Here is a 25,963-nt window from a genome sequence, read left to right as displayed (position 1 = left end):
CTCGGAATCTTGGGCACACACGCACATGCGCCCAGTGTGAGTTTAAGCCTCCCGGGTCTGGGACTTGATCCATGGTCGGCTACATGGGAGTCCGGTTACATAGCCATTACGCTAACTGCTGGTCCCCAAAAGACTTTCAATAGGTACAGCTATAAATCAAAACCCACAGTTCCAAGGTGATGGTTTCCTATAAAGCCCATGACAACAGTACTGCATTTAGTAATATTAGTATATAAAAGCTTTACAGGCTCCATACCTTGTTGTCTTCCCAATAAAGTGCAAAACATTCATCTCCAGGTTTCCACACTTTTGCATACTCCATAGGAATAGATGATTCTAGTACTTTTTCTGGTTTAATTGGCCCAGATCTTCTTTTAGGCCCACTATTGTAAAATATTTTATCATCATAGGGCATAGCTGTGACAGGCCCTGCTGGCTTAATAGGTCCTATTCGTCTTCCTTTCAGCGGTATTTCTGTCTCTCCATTTGGAACAGCAATAAAACTATTACTTCGTATAGGATTCTGGTAGTCAGTATTTACATTAAAATGCTTTTCAATTTTTATCCCACTGAAAGTTTCATTATTTATTGTTCGTGACTTTCTGTCATAAAAATAATCAAGATTAGCTGTCTGGTTTTCTCTCTTCCCACGTTTTTGATGATTATAATCTATGGATTCTTGAGCAAGTGGATTTTCTCTTGCCTCTGCATATGATGGACCTTTTCCTGGTCTGTTTTGCATAGAGTTATCTCTTTTTTTAAAAGCACCATCATTGTGCTGAGAACTTAGAGGATATGAAGTGTCTTTAGTTCTGTCATATCTAGAATACGGTCGATCACACCTGAGTCTCTCTTCAGTCCATACTTCAGATCCTGAAGAAGTACCTTGTCTTTCAGAACCTCTGTTTCTAGGTAATCCACTGCTGTCCAAACCTGACTTTGAATTTTGGGCATCTCTTTGAAAACGAGGAGGTTTTTCATTTCTTGGCTGCCTGGTATCATTTCGAGGAACGAATCTCGGTTGGTTGTTATCTTTTACTCCATTCTGCTCAGTATTTGATAGTCGGTGTTGTCCCTGATGAAGCTGCTGGGGCTGTGACTTAGGTTCTGAAAGGGAAAATCATATCATGTATAAATTAAAATGAAGATTCTGCATTAATGCTTAATTATTTTAAAATGCCAAAAATTATATGAATACAAAATTATCAAACTAAGATTTTGACACTTCCTCCATCTTATCATCTCATTATCTTAAGCCATTTCTGCTTCATTAGAAGCCTATATTTCTAATGTAACAATCCAGGGACCAAGATAAAAAAAAGTTTCCTCATTACCCACATTAGTGAAGTAATGATATGAATCACACACACATACACACACACACAAAATGGTGGATAATTTAAAGCCATTTTTTTGTCACTAAACATCTGCATTCTTGTTATACAGCCATCTATATCTGCTATTCTGATAATACATTTCCCAAAACATTAATAAAGCAAAACTGTAAGATGCTAACTCAGAAACTCCTAGGAAACTGCACAAATGCGGCCTCTGTTCACCCTCTTTCTAAATCCCAATCAAATCCTGAAATATATAGCTATTATTCTCAGTCATATTCTAGTCTTTGCAAAACTGCTCCTTTTCAAGTCTTCCAGATCTACTATAAACAGATATCCTATTATAGAAAAGAACTGATAAATTTCTTGGTCATAGAAGTCATTAAGTAGCAGGTACTACTTTGACATACAGAAACATGTTTAAAATATTACTAAGCATAATAACACAGATAATGTTCAACTAGAAACCAAAAGCAGTAACCAAAAACATAGGTAATTGTAATACCCATGTTTCACATAGTGAGTTTTATTCTATTTCAATTTGTGCTACACTGTTTTCACTATTTTCCTCTACTGCTTTACATCGCATGCCCACAACTTTAATACTGGACATTGATTTGTCTTTGGTATAGACAAGTGTTGTTTCTTATCATATACTATATTCAGCATGCAGGTCATAATTATTCTTACCCTTCTCCAGGGTTACAACATTTCCAAAGAGAAACAGTATGGCCGTTTGGGTCAGACTATTTCCTGCGTTGCAGGAAAATTAACCTCAATGACTTCCGGACACTAAATTTAAAATCAGCTTCCCCCACACTGGACACATGTGCCTCTGTGCCCCAAATCCTGACAAGATAGAGGAATGGAGGAGAAGGGATTACAGCATGACCAGGCCCCATTGGAGGGTTGCTCTCTCCTTCTCTCTCTCTGTCTCTCTCTCTCTGGCAGGTACATGTGTTATCTCACAAATTAAAAAAAAAAATTTATAATCCACACTTTAGCATTAAGGGGGCAAGCAGGTGGCATGGTGGTTAAGGGTGCTGGACTCCCATATGGCTGACTACGGTTCAAGTCCCAGACCTGGCAGCTTGCTTTCTCACTTTCCCTCTCTTGTCTCTCCCACCCTGTCCCTCCCTGGTCAAACTGAAAAAAAGAAGGAAAGAAGGAAAGAAGGGAAGGAAGAAAAAAAAGAAAGAAAAATAAAATAATTCTTCTTAAAAATTTAGCATTAAGAACTGCTATGAGTCTGTGGAAATATACAAGAGTTACATTAATAGAATATAACAAATTTTTTTCCTTTGATACCAGAATCGATTTACTTAAGTAGTTCTAGACTATGATCTTTCTTACTAATAACTGACACCTTCATTTATATACTCAATCACTTTTACATGTCAGTTTTCTTGTATTAAAAGAACTGCCCTAGGAAAGAGAACACGAAATTTACAAACACCTTATTATTTTTCACATTAAAAAAAACACAGCCCAGGGACCAGCAGTTAGCATAATGGCTATGTCGCTGGACTCCCACGTAGTCGACTGCGGTTTGAGTCCCGGACCTGTTGGCTTAAACTCACGCCGGGCACATGTGCGTGCGTGCCAAAGATTCTGAGAGGAGAATGGAGGAGAAGGGATTGCAGCGTGGCCATCCCCCCTGGGGGGTGATTTCCTGCTTTCTGTCTCTCTCTCTCTCTCTGTCTGTCTGGAGAGTGCACACGCCCTATAGCAAAAACCTCTCCAAAAAAGAAAAAAAAAAAACACAGCCCAGAAAAGCTAAGAAAATTGGCTTCTCAGGTCTTTACTCAAAATCTAGTTGCTTTCTGCCACCACTCTTAAGAAAACACCATGATTCCAAATCACACAAGATACAATGAGCACCATAAGCCAGAACTACAATCGCTCTAATAATAAACGCACTGGGCTAGCCAGTGGCATGGTGGCCAACAGCACAGTTTGAGTCCCTGACCTGGCAAGTTGAAGAACATTCTGGGCATGTGTGTGTGTATGCACAAAATTCTGAAAGAAGGAAAAAGTAGAAAAGAAAGGATTGTGGCATGACCGTTCCCTATAGGGAGTATTTTTTCAATTTTCCTGTCTTCTGTCTCTCTTATGAGCATATGCACTCTTTATCAAAATCAGTCAGTCAATAAACAAAGATATTTTTAGATACAGGCAAGAGAGTATATGCATTACTTCTTTTTTTTTCAATGAACCAAAGGGAAAAGACAAAAAAACTGCATAAATAAAAACTTTTAACATTTAATATTAAATAGCAGAAAAAAGAGATTAGCAAAAATGATAGAAAAACATTACAAAATAGACAAAACTGTGAAAACAACTAAAAGACAAAGGCGATGAAAGCTCATGAGTAAACTAATCAAAGAATATTAAATGAGTTTAATATATTTGAGATAAAATGTCCCTATTAGATCATGAGTCTAAAAATGTATGTTTACATGATAATTGAATACATTGTTTTATATCACCATGATTTGAAATGCATGAATCATTAAGAATGAATTTATTAATTGTCACAAATCATTTGAGCCTGTACGTAAGGGCATGCTGAATTAATCAGGCATTTTCAACTATTATTACTTCTTTGCTGATATTCATTCTTCAGCAGCAGTTGTACCTACATTTTGCAGTGGTAAAACAGGAACATTTTGTATCCCAAGACTAATCCTCACTTTATTCTGATGACTTACTAGTTATTAAGCTCTTACTATGTGCCTGACACTGCATTAACGGCATTCTGTCTACATTATTTTATGAATCCTCACAACCATCCTAAAAGGACAGCAGTATTATCCTTACTTTATGAGCAAAGAAAACAAAATAATGTGCCTCGAGTAAAGGCTTATGCTAGAAAACACTGAAACCGGAATTAAGCTGACACCTAACTGAAGCTAAAGCCCGTGATCTTTTTCACTATAGCAAGTTGCCTGCCCAGAGAAACAAAACAGAATATAGCCAATAATGTCTTAGCTACAATTTTATCACCTGTATCTGCTCATTTCAGGTCAGATGCAAAAATCACAAAAGCTTTTTTATAGTTCCAAGGGCTTAGAAATGAATTTGGATACTACAACTACCAGAAATCTGACCTAAAATTAATAATCTCCTTCCATTAATAATGACAAAAACTAAAACCTCTATTGACAACTGAACTGGTACTTAGAAGCTCATAAACTGGGACTTAGAGATAATCCAGTGTGAAGGGTACCAGCTCTGCAGAGGATTACATAGCCTTATATGACAGGTCTGCCCACTTACCACTTCTGTAGCCAGAGCCAAGATACTTCACTCTTCCTTTTTTATTATTATTTTTTATTTATTTTTTATTTATTATCATCACAATCTTGTTTATATTACACTGAATTGCATATAACTTTACAGTGTATTATATTGCTTTTTCAAAAGCATTGCCATGCATGTCAGTCAATACAGATACATTAAACTCCCCACTTCATCATTCGATATATTTTATTGTTTTTTTCTGATCATTATTATTATTATTCCAATTTTTTTTTAAACAATCACTATTTCTCATTTTTCTTCTAAAAAGACTTTACCCATCATGAAATACTTCTCAGACCAAACCAGTTGATAATACTATATGAAATATTGGAGGACACTTCACTTTTCTTTTTTTTTTTTTGGAGAGGTTTTCGCTATAGGGCACATTTGCTCGCCAGACAGACAGAGAGAGAGAGACATAGAGACAGAAAGAGAGAAATCACCCCCCAGGGGGGATGGTCACGCCGCAATCCCTTCTCCTCCATTCTCCTCTCAGGATCTTGGGCATTCACACACACGTGCCTGGCGTGAGTTTTAAGCCACCAGGTCCGGGACGCGAACCGCGGTCGACTACATGGGAGTCCAGCGACATAGCCATTATGCTAACTGCTGGTTCCCAACACTTTACTTTTCTGAGCCTCATCTTTGAGATAAAGAAACTAACAGAGCCTACCCCAAAAGACTAAGTAAACATGTGTAAAGTACTCAGAACAGTATCTGGCTTCAGTAAGCACTCAGTAAATGTCATCTGTAATTATTATTATTATTATTACTATGACTATCATTATTAGCATTACAATTACACAAATGAACTAATAATTAATGATAAGGTACTTTCATTTTTACACATTCTCATCACCACCAAGCCTCACCTTTAGTTAGGATCCTTAGTTGGCTTTAGATTTTTATTACAGTTTTCCTGTTTGTTTGCTCTTGTTGAAAGCAGGGCAGGAAGAACACTTAGGAAAACCTCATTTGGTGTCAAATTATAAGTTAAATTACAGAGAAAATTCAGATATACCAGAAAGTTAAATCATACTCAAATACTGCATTTCTTTTAAAATATATTATAAACATGCTCCAGATCAAATTCTTCTAAACATCCTTTTAATTTTTTTTCTACACAAAAATTGCTAAAAAAAATTTGTTAAAAAAAAACCTCACTCATCGTCCTATCGTTAGAAAAATGTATAGAATGAAAGTTCCACTTTCTGTCTATCCAATCCTGTCTCTAAAAACAACCACTTATTAACAGTTCCGGAGGTTGTTCTTTTGTATACAATTCATAGATGTATCTGTGTACTTTTTTTTTTCCACCAAAAAGAGTAGACTCATATTACAGCTCATGAACTGCAGTCTCCTTAAATTAACAGTATCTCATGGACATCTTTTCAAGTTAGTATATAGCAGTATTTTGATAATTTCAGTACTGCTTTTCTTTTTTAAAGGCAGTCACTTCAAATACTATTACCTAGTAAGCAAGTTGAGGATGGGATCTGAGTCTTGCTCCAGCGTCTACCTACTAGAATCAGGCAAATGGGTGGCACACAGGAAATACTTGTCTGAAAAATGACAGAATTACTGAAAACCTTGGGAATGGAACACACCTCCAAGTTCAAAATTACTGCCTGTTTCACATTATCATCTGAGCTTATCTAAAAGTGCAACAATGTACTGTTCTACTTTGCTTTTGATAAAAAAAAGGTTTACATCAAAGCACACTGGGATAGATGTAGATTGAGTTCAAAAAAGCTACATAGCACAAAAAGAAGTAAGCTTAGAAAAAGGCACCCCTGATCTGTTCTAGGGAACACTAAGCTCAAGGCCAAAGAAATTGGTTCTCCAGAATCCTAGCAATAATGTGTCTTTGACAAAGTCACAAAGAACCCTAGTTTTTTCAGCTGTAGAGTATGGGTAATGATAATTATCAAATGATGAAGATTAAATTTGAAAATACAATTTCTGACACATTATTTTTTTTTCTATTTTTGTGAAGAATGCCACTGGTAATTTGATCAGAATTACAATGAATTTATAAACTAATATGAGTAGAATTGACATTTTGATTATATTGGTTCTTCCAATCCAAGAACACAGGATGTCTCTGCTCAATATATACAGAATATCTACACTCTATAGCAAAAATTCAAAGATTCAAAAACATGATAGTACAGAGGGCAAGTGTAGATACAGAGACTATAGAAGGGGAGATGGCAAACAAGGAATGAGAGGGAGGGGCTCAGGGAAAAAACTTTTCACAGATACAAGAATGTAAAGTTCTCTGTTGAAAATGATATATATGGTAATATCCTTGATTTGATTGTCATGCACTGCATGCATGCTTTGAGAAACATACTGTACTCTATAAAGATGTGTAACAATTAAGTGTAAATAAGAAATCCTAAGATTAAAACTGCTTTCTCATGGGTCCATATAGGGTATATGGAATTCAAACAGTGGTATTAAATCTCTGACCTACCACTGAGAAGCTGTGTGACTAAAATTGGGATAATGCTACTTACTTCTTCCCATCATTCAGTTATGCGTTATATAATAGTAACTAAGCAATGACTACAGACACATCAACACTATCCTAGCAACTACAAAAAATCAATGGCAATACCCAGACCTCTCTATTCTGTGGTGCTTTAGTTATAATGGGAAGAGGCAGATAACAAGTAAGCAAACAGAATAATGTAGCTTAAATAATGAATAATGAAAGACTCAGCTCAAAACAAACATATTTATGGTATTCAAAGCTCAAATAATTGTTTTTTTAGTGTGCCAAACCCACTTTGAAACAGGAAAAAAGGTCAATTTAAAAACTTAGGATATAAAGCACAAGATCATTATTGCTATAAATGAATAAATCATGAGTACTCTGCTAAACAATGCAATACATGCCAGTAATGCAACTGCAATGATGCCCCATCTGGCCATGCTCAAAACACATGCAACATCTAAGTAGTTCTTACAAACACCCAAATTAAAAATGAGTCTAGTTCAGTAAAATTCCTCATATAAATAAAAGAGCAAATAAGAGGCTGGACAGTGGCACAGTGCTCTGAGAGGCTGATCCACATGGGAAGGTTAAGGCTGGCTGCTGGACACCCCCCTGAGAATGCCAGGCATGTGTGTGCCCATTATCCAGGGTGGGCTAAGGCTGGGTTTGTCAAAACCCTGTTGCTATTGTTGCTTTAATTGAAATTTTAAGGTTTAACAAGGAAAATACACTGGAAAGAATATAACTAAACATACAGCATTGTCATCTATGATCAAACTTATAAAAACTGAAAGGATGATAAGCCAGAACAGCTGAGACTGTCTTCTGGTATATATATCAGTAAAGAACAAAAACCAGATTTAATTTATATGCTCTTTTTTTTAAGCTGATATTTTCCAGGATCATGAGCAAGATTATTTTACTCAATGTTATCTCTGTAACACATGTTCTTGCAAATTTCACCCTAAACTATTAGAAAACAAAAATGAAAACTCTTATAATCTAGAAGTGAAAACATGCAACTGAAATTTTAAGCTACTTTATTTTAAGGGGCATATAAAGGAAAATAAAGAGAGCTGTTAAAACAAAAAATCCAACAAACCAAAACTAAACAAAAGACAAAGAAATGTCCACTACTGGATTAGAATTCTATTCTTAAAAAGTCATAATCACATGGTAAAGCAGGTTGCCTATTAATGCATACATTGATTCAAATATAGCTGAAATTTCTGCTGAATAGTCCTTCAAAAAATAAACCAAATAAATTATTAAAGATATTTATTACAGGGGCCAGCAGATGGCATAATGGTTATGTTGCCGAACTTCCATATAGTCGACCACATTTTGAGTTCCAGCCCCAGACATTTAAATTCACGCCAGCACACGTGCGTGTGTGCCCAAAATCCCAAGAGGAGAATGGAGAAGAAGGTATTGTGGTGTGGCCATCCACCCTAGGCGGTGATTTTTGCTTTTGGTCTCCCTGTCTCTGTTTCTCTGGTAAGTGCATGTATCCTATAGCAAAAATCTCTCTCAAGAAAAAGGTATTTGTTACAAAATAGCAGTAATAGTTGATTAGTAAATGAACTCAGATTAAACCAGAAGCCTAATTCTTTCTTGATATTTCTATCCCTTTATTTCATTTTTTTACCTTGAAATCCTAAGTCTATTTTATTATACAAATCAGAGCTTTTTGTCTAAATATTTTTAGATGCTGAATATATTCTATAATGATCACAAAACTCTTTTGCTATAAAATTTGTCTATCAGCTCAAAATTTATATATATTGTTTCCTCATAAAAAATACTTTCCCTATAAACTGTGTCTATATGAGAAAGAGAAATGTCATATGTTCTCAGTTATAGGAGAAAACAGAAATAAAATTATATCAAGTTACATACTATAGGCTAGGAAGGACAGGCGGGAGAGGGAGGCAGAGTGACATTTATTAATGGAAACAAAATTATAGCTAGATGAGAGGGACAATTTCTAGTGTTATCAAATACAGTAGAAAGAATGTAATTAACAATAACTTACCATACATCTCAGATTAACTAAAAAGAGGATTTTTAATGTTCTCAACACAAAGTAATGACAAATAGCTGAGATGATAGATACACTAATTATCCTGATTTAATCAATACACATTGAATTCTGGTATACCTCATAAACACGTATAATTATGTCAATTTTTAAAAATCTTTAAAAAATGTATTCTGCATAAATGCTGACTTAGATTACAAAGTGTTAAATAATTCCTAGCAGGTACATATAAATATTATGTTTTCTATATACTAAAAAAAATTAATTTTGATGTTTAAAATATTGTGGAGTAAGCAACAAGAGAAATAACCCTTCTCTCCAAAGCCAAACTATAACATTTTCATGCTATATTGAATATGTCTTTTTTACCATTCTCCTCAAAATAATCATTCTAATGTTTATATAACATTTCATCTATTAGATGAACCTCTAGCTTGTCTTCCAACCCCACCACTTCACTGAAACTTTTTTATTATTATTTATTTAATTCCATTTGTTATTATTATTTTTTAATTTGACCAGAGAGGGGGAGATAGGGGAAAGGAAAGTGAGTAAGCGAGCCACCAGGTCCGGGACTCAAACTGTGGTCAGCCATGTGGGAATATACCACCTTTAACTACCACGCCACCTGCCAGTCCCTTCACTGACATTTTTATCAAGTCTCTAATCAATGATGTGCTGGACACAGCTTGAAAATCTTACAAGAGCTGAATATTAAATTTTCTGAAAATATGCATGCTGATTGTCCAACTGTAGACAAGTGGAGATCAGTCACAGTGAGGATATTTACATCATAGAAATCAGCAAAAGCCAAAAGTCAGAAAATCCCTCCCTCTCCTACTTCTATTCCCAGAGCTAATTAAACATTCAGCGGCACACTACTGATGCTCTATAAACCCACTCAACACTGCCCGTCCTTATCTCTCAGCATTCTCTTTACACTCCCTATGGTAGTTGCTTTCTCAGTCTCCTTTGTAGCCTCCTTCGCCTCTCCATGATGTCTAAAATCAACTGCCTGTCTGATATAACTCCATGTTTTTTAAGCTATGCATCTTTTTTTTTAAGAGAGATTTTTGCTACCGAACGTGTGCTCTCACTGGAGAGACAGAGAGAGAAAGTGAGAAATCACCCCCAAGGGGCGATGGGCATGCCACAGTCCCTTCTCCTCCACTTGCCTCTTGGGACTTCGGGCACACACGCCTGGCATGAGTTTTAAATCACTGGTCTGGGACTCAACTACAGTCAACTACATGGAAGTCCAGTGACATAATCATTATGCCATCTGCTGGTACCTTAAATTTTATGTATCTTAAAAGTGAATTCATTATTCTATTTTTATTTATTTATTTACTTAAGTGGGCTGGTAAAATTGTATGCATTTATCATGTAAAACATGATGTTTTGAAGCATATATACTTTATGAAATGATTAAATCTTACTATTTAACATGTCCACTATCAGCCACCTTAAAACTGAACTTTTGATTGCTCTTTTCCTCTCAAAACTAATAGTTTCTAAACTAATAGAATTGCAGCATGGTAGAAAGAGTTCGGGTTGGAAAAAAGACAAGTATCCAAATCCCAGTTCTTTAATTCTTATGGAAAAGATGTTTTTTCTCTTTATGCCTTTTTTCTTATCTGTCAAATAAAATAACATCAGGATAAGCAGTTGGCGTAATGGCTATGTGGCTGGACTCCCATGTGGTCGACTGTGGTTCGAGTCCTGGACCCAGTAGCTTAAAACTCATGCCAGGCACGTGTGCGTGCATGCCCAAGATCCTGAGAGGAGAATGAAGGAGAAGGGAGTGCAGCGTGGCCATCCCCCCCGGGGGGAGGGGGGTGATTTCTTGCTTTCTGTCTCTCTGTCTCTGTCTGTCTGGCGAGCGCATGCACCGTACAGCAAAAACCTCTCAAAAAAATTTAAAGAAAAAGAAATGGCATCTATTTTGTATTTGTGGATGATTAAGTGAATTAACAGTACGCAAAGAAACTAACACAGTTCCTGGCATACAGTAGTAGATGCTCCCAAAAAATGACACCAGTTACTTAATTTTTTTATGGTTAATAAATGTGTAAATAAATGAACAATTAATTAAGAAGCAGAAAAATAGAAAGATAGCAGAAGTCAAAATAAAGTTCATAAGTTCTAGTCTTCTGAGAAAAGTTATATCATTCTTCTAAAGAAGTAAATATCTCATGCTGGAAAAATCCATTTTATAAGCTGTTATGATAAGCAGTGATTGAAGTGTGTGTGTGTGTGTGTGTGTGTGTGTGTATAAATTAAAAGAGAAAAGAGCTAAGTGTCAAAAAAATATATTAAATGCCATGAAATAAAATAAAGTTAAAATAATGTACATTTAATATTCCATCTCTAGAACAGAGGTAAACTACTTCAGGCCACTAAAGTTCAATTACATCTAATGTAACATCTACCCAAAACACTTCAAAAATTGAGAGTAAAATGTATTTGAACCATTTGAATTTAAAAGCACCTCTGATGGTACTCTTTGTTTCTCCTTTATTCACGATAGGGTGTGCATGCATACACCACACACAGAGAGAGAGGGTCTGTGCACATGGATGTGGGGTGGAGAGGGGGAGAGAAAGAAAGAGACAAAGAATGGGGCCTGCTCACATGAAAGTATGAACACAGCATTTGTCCCCAGGCCAAGATCCAAACCCTAGCTGGCCATGTGGGATCTGGCTTCCTGTGTACAGTGTTTAGGCACTGTGCTACAGGGTCAGCCTCCTCTAATAATATTCTAATGAAACTGTGGGCTAAAAAATCCTCCACAGTCTCTTCATGTAATTTTACAGACACTAGTTCTAAAAACTAAGCCTTTTGGGTTTGGCCCCTAGTATCTCTAGAGATGTCTGTAAGTTTAGTGGGGGGCACATTCCTAGTCTCCAAAAATACCCACATACATAATACTTACAGAACAAATTAAGGTTCCTGAAAGATGAACTCTAAAAATCATGTATACTTAGGTAGTCAAAGATGACACTAAAATTATTAACTACATTTTTAAAGGTAATTACAAAGTTGAAATACTATGAATGCTGAAAGACTGCTGACTTACAAATCAATACATCAATGGCAGGACAAACTTTTATTCACTCACTAGTTTTTTGTTTCTTGCTTTTTGAAATCACTATTCCGGTTAAGTCTAATTATCAGGAATGTATTTCCATTACTTAACAAACCACTACTCAAAGTCAGTGGTATTTATTCTGTTAAGCTCACAGATCCTATGAGCCAGAAATTCATATGAGACACTGTGGGGATGGTTTGACTCCATTCTATAATGCAGGGTTTCCAGTGTTAAGATACATAGCATAAAAGTGGCTGAACAACCAGCACCCAAAATCATCTGAAAATTTATGCACTCGTAGGTCCAGTTTCTGGTCTGAGAGAACTTGCTGACTAGGACTGCTTACCAGGGGTAGCCTCTTCATGTAACTTTGGTGTCCCATGCATGGCATATCAAGAGAGGCAACACTGTGGTATATTTTCACTTCCCACCTGGTACTGTGCCTACCATCTTAAACTATCTGGCCTCATCATCCTAACAAAAGGAAAATCTTAGGTGCCATACTGTCAGAATAACTGTAAATCCAGGGATCACAATGTCAAACAGCTTACCTAAAAAAAAAAACAAACCTAAACCTAATTTAAAGACAAGCAAATGAGTGGAACAGAAAACTCTCCAAGGAAAACATATGAACTGACAAAAAGCATATAAAAAATGCTCAACATCCCTAATTATAAGGAAGTTGCAAATCAAAACTAGAATGAGATACTACGTAATCCCAGTCAGAATGGCTAATATTTTAAAAAAAGAATAAGTGCTGATGAGTTCTTTTTCTATCGATTCCTAATGAACTACTGTCATGTACTATTTTAACTATCATTAACTGAACCAATGATTGATACCATAGATCTTTTCAGTTTATAAACTTTTTTCTCCCACTGTCCTCTACATAGAAATGACAAATCTTCAAAAATCTGTTCTCATTAATTAGATTTTGTTGTCTGATTTTTAATCACTTTGTTTTCTTTAGAAATGTATTTCTCAATAAAGAACATTATTGAAAATTCAATATATACTTGCAAAATAACCAGCAGACCAAATTTTGAAGGTACACAACACAATGCAATGGTAAATGATGAAAGTGGTGAATAAGTTTATATCCTCTATTTTTTATTACATGTCATATTGTCCTGTGCTGTGCATGCTTTGAAAAGCCATACTGTATGCTATAAAGATGTACAATGATTATATATAGATCATAAATTAATTTTAAAAACCCAGTCTTGCTCCACAATGACATTAAATAATGTTCTGCTGACATGCAAAAAATTACTATCTAGTAATTTCAGGTAAATTTGCATTTTTTAAGAGTTTTTGCCATAGAGTGTCTGTACTCACCAGAGAGAAAGAAGAGACAGATACAGAGACAGTGAGAGGGAAAATGAGAAATCATCCCCAGAGGGATAGGCCACACCACAGTCCCTTCTCCTCCATTTTCCTGGGACCTTAGGCACGCATACACATGTGCCCACCATGAGTTTCAAGCCACCTGGTCCAGAACTGGAACCACAGTTGGCCATGTAGGAGTCCAGCACCATAACCACTACGCCACCTGCTGGCCCTAAATTTCTAAAAGAATGAAATGGTAGAAAGAAATCAGCCATATAAAAAAATCAAGGGCTAGAAGGCCACAGAGACAGATTAAGAACAGAGAGAAAGTGATAGGTAGTAGGTAGATAGCTATAAATTCTTTCTGTTTTCTGATGTACTAACGACTCATAAGCTTACTCACATAGCAGCCATCCATACTGGCTTCCAGAGAGGTATGCTACCATCAATTCCAATTAATGCAGACTAATGCTATTTGATGCAATAAGATGTAATTATACACAGGTGTCAATACGCAGGTGATCCTTTTTTGAGAAAACCCTTCATAAGAACCCCTACTCTAACATATACATATTCTCTTCTTTCTTCTTGTCCTAGTTTCCTACCTTTCCAAATAGGCTATTATCACTACATCACATTTCCTACATGCAGTCCCTATTCTTCAGTCTTCAAAATTCAAACTGTAAGCCTATAATCTCAATTTTATAAACTAAGTTGAAACTTGATCAAAAGAAAAAAAAAGGATAATGTCCACCAACTATCAAATATCTTCTTAGTGATACTGGGTACCCATTAGATATTAATATTTTTAACATCTAAATACATTATTTATATCTAAATACTATATTGCATTTGAAATTATTCAGTCCTGTTAACCAAGATAAATACAACAACACAAAATCTATAGGAAACAGAGTAATGGAACACCATACAAATAGTATATGTGGTATAGTCTAAATTTTATCATCCCATGAGAATAGTAAATGTAGAATTTTAAGCAAGGGGATAGTGGAATCAAATCTGTGTTTTGAAAGATCACTAACCACAAAATGGAAAATGGGATGATTAAGTTTCTCAAAGAACGGTGGAGGGTTGATAAGGACCTGAAGTAGGACAGTGTGGGTGGAGATGATAGATGTGTGGAACATGCTGTTGCTACTGCTAATGACAATGATGATGACGAGAGCGCAAAGTACCATTGATATGGAGGCCTATGTGCCAAGAACTGTACACTTTAAATGCATTATAAACTTTGATTTTCCCAACAACTCTATAATCCTATAATAGGTGCTGTTACTACTTTCCTATTTTAAGAGTAATGTAACTTCTGGGACTAGCAGTTGGAGTTATGGCTATGTTGCTGGACTATAGCAACCATGTAGTCAACCACGGTTCGAGTCCCGGACCTGGTGGCTTAAATTCACACCAGGCGCATGTGCATGTGTGCCCAAGGTCCCGAAAGGAGAATGGAGAAGAAGGGAAAGTGGCGTGGCCATCTCCCCAGGGGATTATTTCTCACTTTCTATCTCTCTGTCTGTCTGGCGAGTGCACGCACACTATAGCAAAAACCTCTCCAAAAATAAGAAAAGAAAAAAAAAAGAGTAATGTAACTTCAGTTGGCCCTGTAGCACAGGAGGTTAAGTGCTGTGCATGAGGGATTGAGTTCCATATGGCTACACTGGTTCTGAATCCCAGGCCTGGTCAGTTGAAAAACATAGATGTGCGTGTGTACAACCATGACCCATCTGGGGTGGGGTGCTTACTCATTCATATTCTCTCTCTCTCTCTCTCTGTAGCAAGTGAATATACCCTCTGGATATTAAAATACACACACACATCTGTATAAGATATACAACTACTAAATATAAAAGCTATGAGACTACTGGTGGAATTTATCTGCTCCAGTATTCTGTCCCCTTCTTTTGGTAACAGAACCTGTAGTGAGTATAGTAATGGGAACTACTTCTTCATCTTTACATATAATACTGATGGAACCCATTAAGATGTCTATGTTCTCCTCACTAAGAAGAAACAGATAAGAAAAAAAAAAATCCAAGGACATTGAAAGTCTTTTTCTGTCTGACCTCCCAAGTATGAGGACTATTCTTTTGTGTCTAAAAAATATTTTTATTAATTTTTATCATATACTATGATTTAATAGCAGCTGCTGTGGTACTCTTTTCTCCAAGTCTTGTTGGGCTCCTATTCCAGCTATATACCAATGCCAACAACTCCAAGGGTAATCAGTTGATCTTATGGAATCGATAATTACACGATGAAAGGTGTTGTTCTTTAAGAAAAAAAATTGTTTATGAAATTCTTTTTTACCTGTATATCTTTGTATGTGATTATGCTGCCTTATATGTTGGCTTTATATGACACCTAGGGCTTTATGACCAATCTTAGTTACCACATAGAGACAGACAGTCTGTCAACACACAAAAAGGAATTCAGAAAGAACAAAATGCATCCAGTTACATTAGTAGGAGAACAAGCTGGCAAATTGAAAGCCAGTGAGAACAAGGACACAGCCAACAAAAAGGTCCTCTTTTCAATTGTTACTGACAAGCCAAAAAGTTTAAGAATCAGATAACTGGGACCAAATGATGACATAACAGTTACATCACTAGTCTCCTACACAGTAGACGGTAGTTCAAGTCCCAGACCTAGCAGCTTAAAACTCAGGCCCAGTGCATGTGCACAGGTGCCCAAAATCCTTACAGGAGAATGGGAAAGAAGAGATTGCAGCATGGCCATCCTCCCTGGGGAGGGGCGGGGAGGAGGGGGATTTCTCATTTTCTGTCTCTCTGGTGAGCACACATACCCATACCTAAAATCTCTCTTGGAAAAAAAAAAAAATCTTATTTTTCTCATTAAAAAAAAAAAAAAAAAAAAAAAGCTATTTGAACTCCAAGCACATTTTTCTAAGTGCATGCCTTCTATAAAACTAGGTTATACTTTCTACTTTCTACCATTTAGGCACAAATATGAAGAAACATAAATAAAACTGATAACATGAAACTAATTCATGAAGTAAGCTACACAAAAAAGGGAAGAATACTGGAATATGAATTTAAGAGAGTTGCTCTGTTCACTTTTTCACGAAGACCCTTGATCTCCATTCAGAACACCTATAGAGAGTAAATTAAGGCCTTCTTTAGATGTAGAATGTTAAAACAGTAAAGTCCCTGTCTCAAGGCATCATTTTCCCCTATCTCTGGCCTGCCAGATGTCTTTCATAACAATGTGAAAGAACTAAACCTACTCGTGTCACAAGTTGAAACTCAAAATACAATATATATTGCCATTGGTCATTGTTTTAAATAGCAGGAATACATCACTGAACTGATCCTATTGACACATTTTAGGTGTAAACTAACATACAAACAGCCTTTTGAGAGTTGGCCTGATAATCTAGCTACTAATTATAATATGTAGTCTCCAAATGAAATTTTAAACACCTATACTCAACAGGCATTTTGGAATCCAACCCTATCACAAATTGATTAATGAAATCTCCGCAACTTGACATCTCTTTACCCATTACACTGGACATGTTAGTCTTTACTCTCAGAAAACAATGTAATCAAATGTTATTTGTTCAGAATATTAATAAAAATGTCAGTAATATTTATTCTCAATTACAATTTAAACTTAATACTAAGAAAATTTCTAAGAAAAGTAGATATGATTATCAATTATTTTTGATGGAATTTTTAAAAATTAAAATAAAGAAATTATAGTACCCTTTGCTCTTTTAGAAAAAATTATATAGTATGACACAAAAGTAAATGTGCTACTAACTTTTCTTACATTTGTTGGAAAAAAAATCTCATCCAACTAGTGAGCCCTTAGGAGGACCTGAAGCCTTGGGCAAGATTAAAGCCCCAACTGAAATCTTGATTTCAAGCATGTTAAAACAGAAGCCCCAACTAAGCTGTGCCTGTACTCCAGACACAGAAATCATGATATAATAAATCTGCACTGTTTTAAGTCTCTGATTTCATAGTTATCTGTTATGCAGCAATAGAAAACTAATATTTATAGTTTATAACCAAGAAAATATGTTCTAACAAATCTTGTATATATCAAAATTACTTGATTTCTCAAATAATATCTTTTCTTTATAATCTAGCAAATATGCTTCCATTCTCATGAAATCTATTTCAAACTTGTTATAAAAGCATTTTACCTCTGAGCTTATTTGGTTGCATTCAAAATACATCTGAAAGAGAAAACTAAATTTAAAAGTATATTTTCTTAATCTTTAAGAGCTACTTTAGAAAATTTTTAGCACATGCCATGCTTAGAAAAAAAATACATGATTAACATACTTATTTCTAATTTTAATATTTATGTTAATCACTAAACTATATCATATTAAGAAATACATCATATTTGAATGCATATTCACTCATTGTGTGAACTTTTTCATATAATAACTAACATGAGGAAAAAGACATGAGACCAATTTTATAATGAAAATGAATTATACAAGATTATATAACAATAAATTTTCTAATACAACAATCTGCTTACATAGCTAAATGTGTCATCTAGATAGGAATAAAGTTAGGGTAATAATTGGTGATATTTTTCAACATATAGTTATTGGGCAAAATAAAAACTGCAATTTTTGTTTTAAGAATATAACAATTAGGGGCCGGCAGGTGGTGTGGTGGTTAAAAGCACTGGATTCCCATATGGCTGACTGTGATTCGAGTCCTGGACCTGGCGGCTTGCTTTCTCACTTTCTCTCAATCTCTCTCTCTCTCTCTCTCTCTCTCTCTCTCTCTCTCTCTCACTCTGTCCCTCTCTGGTCAAATTGAAATAAACAAATGAATAAATAATAAATAAAGTTAAATAAAATAATTATTAAAAAAAAAAGAATATAATAGTTAGGGGACCAGCAGGTGACGTGGTGGTTAAGGCACTGGACACTCCCACATAGCCAACCATGGTTCAAGTCCTGGACATTGTGACTTGCTTTCTCACTTTCCCTCTCTCTCTCTCTCTGGTCAAATTAAAACAAAATGAATAAATAAGCAACATTAAATAATTCTTTAATAAAAGAAAATAACAATTAAAATTTTTTTGCACTTCTGTCAAATAGGAAGTTTATGATTAAATAAATCTACAAACAAAACACCTAGAATATAGGTTCATATTATTGGCTGCATTCTTAAACCTTTCTTGTAAAATTCCAAAGTGAAAAAGAAAGAAATCTGCTTTAAGCTACCTTACCTTCCACACTCAAAGTCCCCATTTTAGATTCTAAGAAATCAAATAATGTGCTTGGTGCTGACGGCCTTGCACTTCCCAGGTCCTCTTCATCTTCAGATCGTATTCGCCCCCTGCCTTTTCCTCTACCTTAAGATTTAAAACAAGACATATATATTATACACTCAAAAACAAACAAAGAAAATATACTAAAATATAACCAGCAGTCTTCTTCTTTTATTTATTTATTTATTTATTTTAGAGAGATTTCTGTGATAGGGGCATGTGCTCACCCAGAGAGAGAAGACAGACAGAAGGCGAGAAATCACTCCCCAGGAGGATGGCCACACTGCAATCCTTTCTTGTCCATTCTCCTCTCGGCATTTTGGACATGCAAATACACACACCCAGTATGAGTTTTAAGTGGTTAAGTCCAGGACTTGAACCACAATTGACTACAAGAGAGTCCAGCAATGTAACCATTCTGTCATCCGCTGGTCCACAGCAATCATTTTAAGGAGGATTTTCCATATATTTGTTTTCATAATTTTCTGTACAGCCAACATTTTTATAATAAAAATTTTCAAATGATCAATTCTGAAATTTAAATTTCTTCATATACATTATTGTTTAAGAAAAAAATTATTTTGGGGCCAGCAGATGGCATAATGGTTATGTTGCTAGACTCCAGTGTAGTCAAACACGGTTCGAGTCCCGGTCCGGGTAGCTTGAAATTCATGCTGGGTAAGTGTGCATGCATGCCCAAAAGCCCAGAAGAAGAATGGAGGAAAAGGGATTGAACCATGGCCATCCCTCCTTGTGTGTGATTTCTTGCTTTCTGTCTCCCTATCTCTCTCTGTCTCTCCAGCAAGTGCATGGGCCCTTTAGGAAAAAAATCTCTCTTAAAAAAAAAAGAAAAAGGAAAAAATTATTTTTATAAAAATACTTTTACTTTAACCACATTTTTTTTTCTTTTAAGTTTTCTATAAGGCATGCATTTGCCAGAGGAGTAGGAGGCAGAGGGAGAGAGAGAGTCAGAGAGAGAGAAAGAGAAAGTGAGAAATCCCTTGTCATGGAGCATGACCATGCGATAATCCCATCTCCTCCATTCTTCTATTGGGATTTTGGGCATGCTCACACACATGCCTGGCATAACTCTCAAGCTGCCAGGTCCAGGACTCGAACATCATAGTCAACCATGTAGGAACCAATCATCTTAACCTCTAGGTCAACTTCTGGCCCTAACCATAGCCATTTTAAAAAAAAAATTATACCTTTAGAATTGAAAAATTACATAACACATTTTACCATGTAATGATCAAAAAGTTAGCACCAAATAAAAGTTACGTTTTACTAACTTTAAAGGGTATTCAGACTGTTTAGTCATTTATACAAGAGGAATACTTCCAGAAATAATTAATAAAACTAATCATTTTATAACATATGTTGTCTATTACTCATAAAACCCTGTTAAAGGCATTATGGGGCCAGCAGTGACATGGTGGTTAAGGCAGATGGTTAAGACAGGGCCAACAGTATAATTCAAATTCTAGACCTGAGGGTCAGGCACATGTGCAGGCATGCTCAGAATCCCAGATGGGAGGAGTAATGAGGACAAGGGGCTGAGTTATGATCATGCCTAACGAAGGGTGATTTCTCTCTGTCTGTCTCTCTCTCACCAGCCCTGTGGAATTTTTTTTTTCAAAGGCATTAGATCTAGTTTATAAAAGATGAAGACAACAAGACTCAGGATAACTTGCAAATATCTCTATGGTCCCAAAACTGGTACTCCTTCTATTTATCACAATGTTAAATAAAATTATAGCCCTTAAAGCAATAAAATTTGGCCTCTGTCAATAATACATATTCCTGTGAAAAGCAAAAAATACTCTCTGGCCCACTGCTTAATAAATTATACCTCTCAGAGGTGGGCCCATAACTGGTTTCTGTTTATTGCTGTTAAGAAGTACATTCAATGCTGCTTCTAAGTTGTTGCCATTATCCATAAGAGCTTGCCTGGATGCTTCCTTACTGAAGCCCATTTCTGTTATGTGCTTCAGGGCCTTCTCATCAACCTGTAAAGCATGAAGAGAAAAATTATACTGATAGTCCATAAATAAAGCAAGGTATATTTTTTTTACTATTTACTGTCTTTTAACCAGAAATTATATATCATATGTATGGAAAAGTGTCATATTGATACAATGTATACTTTCTGTCTTTTCATACTAAGAGTCAAAGAAGAAATTGTATGATATGTGGATTTATGCTTTGAGTACTCTGATATCACAGGTACCTTGTAAATGTAAGAGTAAAAGGAAAATATAGTAATAGATTAATACATGGCCTTTGAGGGGCCAGTAGATGGCATAACAGTTATGTCACTGGACTCCCAAAGGGCCAACTACAGTTCAAGGCTCAGACTTGGTGGCTTGAAACTCAGGCCGGGCACATGTATAATGCCAAGATCCTGGGAGGAAAATGGAGAAGGAATTGTGGCATGGCCATCCCCCTGGGGGGGGGTGATTTCTCACTTTCTTTCACACTATCTCTGTCTCTGTCTCTCTCTGGTAGAGCACGTGCCCTAAGGGAAAAACCTCTATCAAAAACAAACAAAAAACATGGCTTTTGAAAAGAACATAGATATTGAAGAAAAAATTGCCTAGTGAAAATAGTTTATAATAAAAAATATTATCTATATTTCATAAGAAATAAAAAATTTTCATAGTATTAAATGTCACAGGTTTATTCTTCTCTATGTCAGAAAACAAATAAATTATACAGTACCTCTCCAAAACTTGAAAGTACAAATTGAAGTTAACAAAACGGTACCACCTCAGTAATTTATTTTGTTACTCTTTAATACTACAGGATTCTATTCTATATTCATTAACAATACTATCAATGATGCTTTGACAGCTGTACTCCAAATAGAAGTCTACTTTACAAATGCCAGAATCCAAACCTCCCTGAAAAAATCTACATCTAAGTAGAATTCAAGAACCACTTACACAGTATAAACATATCTGATGAAATTTCTTGAACCAAAGTCAGCTGAGGAAAACACAACTTAAACATTTGTACATCTAATAATTAACATGAGTAGGCTTGCAATTAGCATACACATGGCATGCATGCTATAGACAGCCATTAAGACCATGCAGACACTGAAAAACAATGTCACAGAATCTTTCTAACACAGTAGCTATAATCAACAGATTACAGTTGACAAATGAGAGCAAATCTACTTACCATCCCTACTATAAGAGGTTAAAGCAAACATAAAAACACTTGGACATCAAAGCCATAATTCAACCTTCTTATTCAAAAATTAATCTGATATTTTAAAAAATCAAACCTTCTAAATCTTTTCTTCTCCAAATTATCTCCCAAATAAATATTTAATTAAGGGACCAGCAGTTAGCGTAATGGCTATGTTGCTGGACTCCCACATAGTCGACCGCGGTTCATGTCCCAGACCCGGTGGCTTAAAATTCACGCCGGGCGTGTGTGCGTGAGTGCCCAAGATCCCGAGAGGAGAATGGGGGAGAAGGGATTGCGGCATGGCCATCCCCCCGGGGGGTGACTTCTCGCTTTCTGTCTCTCTGTCTCTATCTGTCTGATGAGCGCGTGCACCCTATAGCGAAAAAAACTCTCAAAAAAAATTTAATTAAGAACATTAATATTGTTTTAGGTTCAGCCACCGTGGCACAGTGGTAACACTAGGGATTTGCAGTGCTGGAACAATACAAAGACTGTAGTTTGGATCCCTAGGCAGCCTGAAAACACACTAAGCATGTGCACAGGCACTTAAGATTATGAAGAGCTGGAGGTCTGGGCAAAGGGGATCACAGTGTGATAAGACCCTATCAAAAGTACTCTTTGCCTTCCCCCCCACCCCCGCCCTTCTTGTGTGTACACTGCACTTTCTTACATAAAAAATATATTCATCTAGGGGTAGCAAAGACTTCTTAAGCAAGACCCCCATAGCACGGGCTGGCACAATAATGCAGTAGTTAAGCAATATGTATTGGGAGCTGGATCCTACATGGCCAATCACAGTTCAAATCTTGATTCTGGCGCTTGAGAAACACTCTGCGCATGCATGTATATTTGCCTAAAATCCTGACAGGAAGAAGAAATGGAGGAAGAAAGAATGTAGTGTGACCACACCACACTAAGGCAGGGTTGGGAGGGTATTGTCCACCTGTAACCCCACATCCTATGACAATTAAAAATAAAATTGTTCTATAGCCAGAATTTGCCCAAAACAATACTTTAAATGATATGATATGCTAACATAATAAGTATAACTTATTCTGCTTTTCTTGTTGATCTGACTTGCAGTTGACTAACTCCCAATCAAGATGTTAGCAGGGCTAAGTTCTTTGACAGCTCTAGGGGAGAATCCTTCCTTGATGCTTCTAATTTCCTTTTTCACTAGCAATCTTTGGTATTCAGATGCACCACTCCAGTTACATGGCCATTTCTTCTCTGTGTGCCTTCCGGTTGTCTTCCCTTGGTGTGTGTGTGTAGGAAAGAGTCTTTGTGTTAAAATTTCTCCTTCTATAAATAAAACGAGAGGAGAATGGGGGAGAAGGGATTGCGGCATGGCCATCCCCCCGGGGGGTGACTTCTCGCTTTCTGTCTCTCTGTCTCTATCTGTCTGATGAGCGCGTGCACCCTATAGCGAAAAAAACTCTCAAAAAAAATTTAATTAAGAACATTAATATTGTTTTAGGTTCAGCCACCGTGGCACAGTGGTAACACTAGGGATTTGCAGTGCTGGAACAATACAAAGACTGTAGTTTGGATCCCTAGGCAGCCTGAAAACACACTAAGCATGTGCACAGGCACTTAAGATTATGAAGAGCTGGAGGTCTGGGCAAAGGGGATCACAGTGTGATAAGACCCTATCAAAAGTACTCTTTGCCTTCCCCCCCACCCCCGCCCTTCTTGTGTGTACACTGCACTTTCTTACATAAAAAATATATTCATCTAGGGGTAGCAAAGACTTCTTAAGCAAGACCCCCATAGCACGGGCTGGCACAATAATGCAGTAGTTAAGCAATATGTATTGGGAGCTGGATCCTACATGGCCAATCACAGTTCAAATCTTGATTCTGGCGCTTGAGAAACACTCTGCGCATGCATGTATATTTGCCTAAAATCCTGACAGGAAGAAGAAATGGAGGAAGAAAGAATGTAGTGTGACCACACCACACTAAGGCAGGGTTGGGAGGGTATTGTCCACCTGTAACCCCACATCCTATGACAATTAAAAATAAAATTGTTCTATAGCCAGAATTTGCCCAAAACAATACTTTAAATGATATGATATGCTAACATAATAAGTATAACTTATTCTGCTTTTCTTGTTGATCTGACTTGCAGTTGACTAACTCCCAATCAAGATGTTAGCAGGGCTAAGTTCTTTGACAGCTCTAGGGGAGAATCCTTCCTTGATGCTTCTAATTTCCTTTTTCACTAGCAATCTTTGGTATTCAGATGCACCACTCCAGTTACATGGCCATTTCTTCTCTGTGTGCCTTCCGGTTGTCTTCCCTTGGTGTGTGTGTGTAGGAAAGAGTCTTTGTGTTAAAATTTCTCCTTCTATAAATAAAACAGTCCTACTGGGTTAGGGCTCACTCTTATAATCTCTTACTAACTTGATTACCTCTATGTAGGTCTTATTCCCAATAAGGTCACATTCAAAATATGGAAAATTAGGAATTCAACATACCTTTCTGGGGGAGCCATAATTAAACTCATAATACCAACTATTATCAAAATTATGTTAAGGACCTATTAGTTGACATCCTAATTAAGATATTCTTAAACTGTTGAAAATCAACCAACAGGGGTTGGCTCCAAAATACAGCAGTTAAAGATTGTGCATAGGGAACCAGATTCCAAATGGTCAACCACAGTTGAATCCTGGTTCTGGAAGCTTAAAAAACACATGAGTGTAGTGAATGTGTGACAAAGACTCTGGAAGAATGGAAAAAGGGAGAGAAAGGGATTGGACAGGACCATGCCCCATTGGGGATATGTCTCTCTCTCTGGTGAGTACACATACCCACTGGCGATTTTAAAAATAAAAGAAAACCATCTAATAGGCAAAACACATGGTTTCCCATTCATTCATTCATTTATATTCAAACACTAAAATTTAAAATAGTCCTTTTGATGGTCTCCTTCACTTTTTCAAAGATAGTTTTTTCAAATATAGACATCTTGATTAACAGATTTATTTTTTTTTCCCTTCAATGATTTCAATGTATCACTATCTCCTGGCCTCCACAGTTAATGATGAGGAACTAGCTGTTAATCTTACTGGAGATCCCTTGCACTTGATGAGTCACTTCTTTCTTACTACATTCAAGATTTCTTTTGAAATTAAGACTTGTTTATAATATTTCTTGATGTTGCTCCCTTTGAATTTCTCTTTCTTGGAGTTCATAAGCTTCTTGGATTTGTAGAGTCATATTTTTCATTAAATTTAGAAATTTTCAGCCATTATTTCTTCACCTATTTTTTCTTCCTTTTTCTATCTTGGCCAACTGGGACTCCCAAAATGAATGTGTTGGTACATTTCCTGGTATCCCATAGGTCTGTTAGGCTCTGTTCAATCTTCTTCATTGTCTTTTATCTAACTGCCATTCAACTAGGTAATTTCAAATGCCCTTTATTTAAATATGCTGAATTCTTTCTTATACCAGATTCAATGGGTCTAATGTGGTGTTGGTTTTACCTAGTAAAATTTTATATTTCAGTTATTGTATCTTTAATTCCAAAACTTTCATTTTTTAAAATAATTTCTTCATTAATACCCCCTACTTGTTCATACATTATTCCTCTGATTTCGTTTTTTAACAATGGTTTCCTTCAGACTTTTGAGTATATTTAAGATGACTAAGTATTTATTTAGTAAGTCCAATGTCTTGGTTTCTTTAAGAATAGTTTGTTTTCCTTTTCCATTATGAGAAAGAGAGAGAGAGAGACTGTGTCTTCTTTAACTTGTTGCATCTACTTTCCCTTGCATTTAAAGTGTGTGTGTATATATATATATATATATACACAACATATATATATGCCAAACCGTTTGTATCAAAGTGGCTAAACCATATTCAATTCCC

General features: G+C 36.1%; 1 protein-coding gene across 6 annotated transcripts in view; it reads right to left on the bottom strand.

Moving 5' to 3' along the window:
* Positions 1-25,963, bottom strand: part of TDRD3 (tudor domain containing 3) — a 154,123-nt gene that overhangs the window by 40,446 nt on the left and 87,714 nt on the right. For all 6 annotated transcript variants that reach the window (XR_001371296.2, XM_027776610.1, XM_027776609.1 and 3 more), the window contains 3 exons: positions 20,743-20,899; positions 18,849-18,974; positions 257-1,107 (listed from right to left, as the gene is read on the bottom strand). Coding sequence is in view for 5 of the 6 variants with exons in the window: in XM_027776610.1 (XP_027632411.1) it covers positions 257-1,107; positions 18,849-18,974; positions 20,743-20,899 (1,134 nt within the window). In the remaining variant the exon portion in view is untranslated. The remainder of the gene's footprint in view (positions 1-256; positions 1,108-18,848; positions 18,975-20,742; positions 20,900-25,963) is intronic.

The sequence above is a fragment of the Tupaia chinensis genome, unplaced genomic scaffold (assembly GCF_000334495.1).
Source record: "Tupaia chinensis unplaced genomic scaffold, TupChi_1.0 Scaffold000686_1, whole genome shotgun sequence".
Classification (NCBI taxonomy): Eukaryota; Metazoa; Chordata; class Mammalia; order Scandentia; family Tupaiidae; genus Tupaia; species Tupaia belangeri.
Note: the sequence above shows the minus strand (reverse complement) of the source record. Positions and strands in the feature narration are given on the sequence as shown.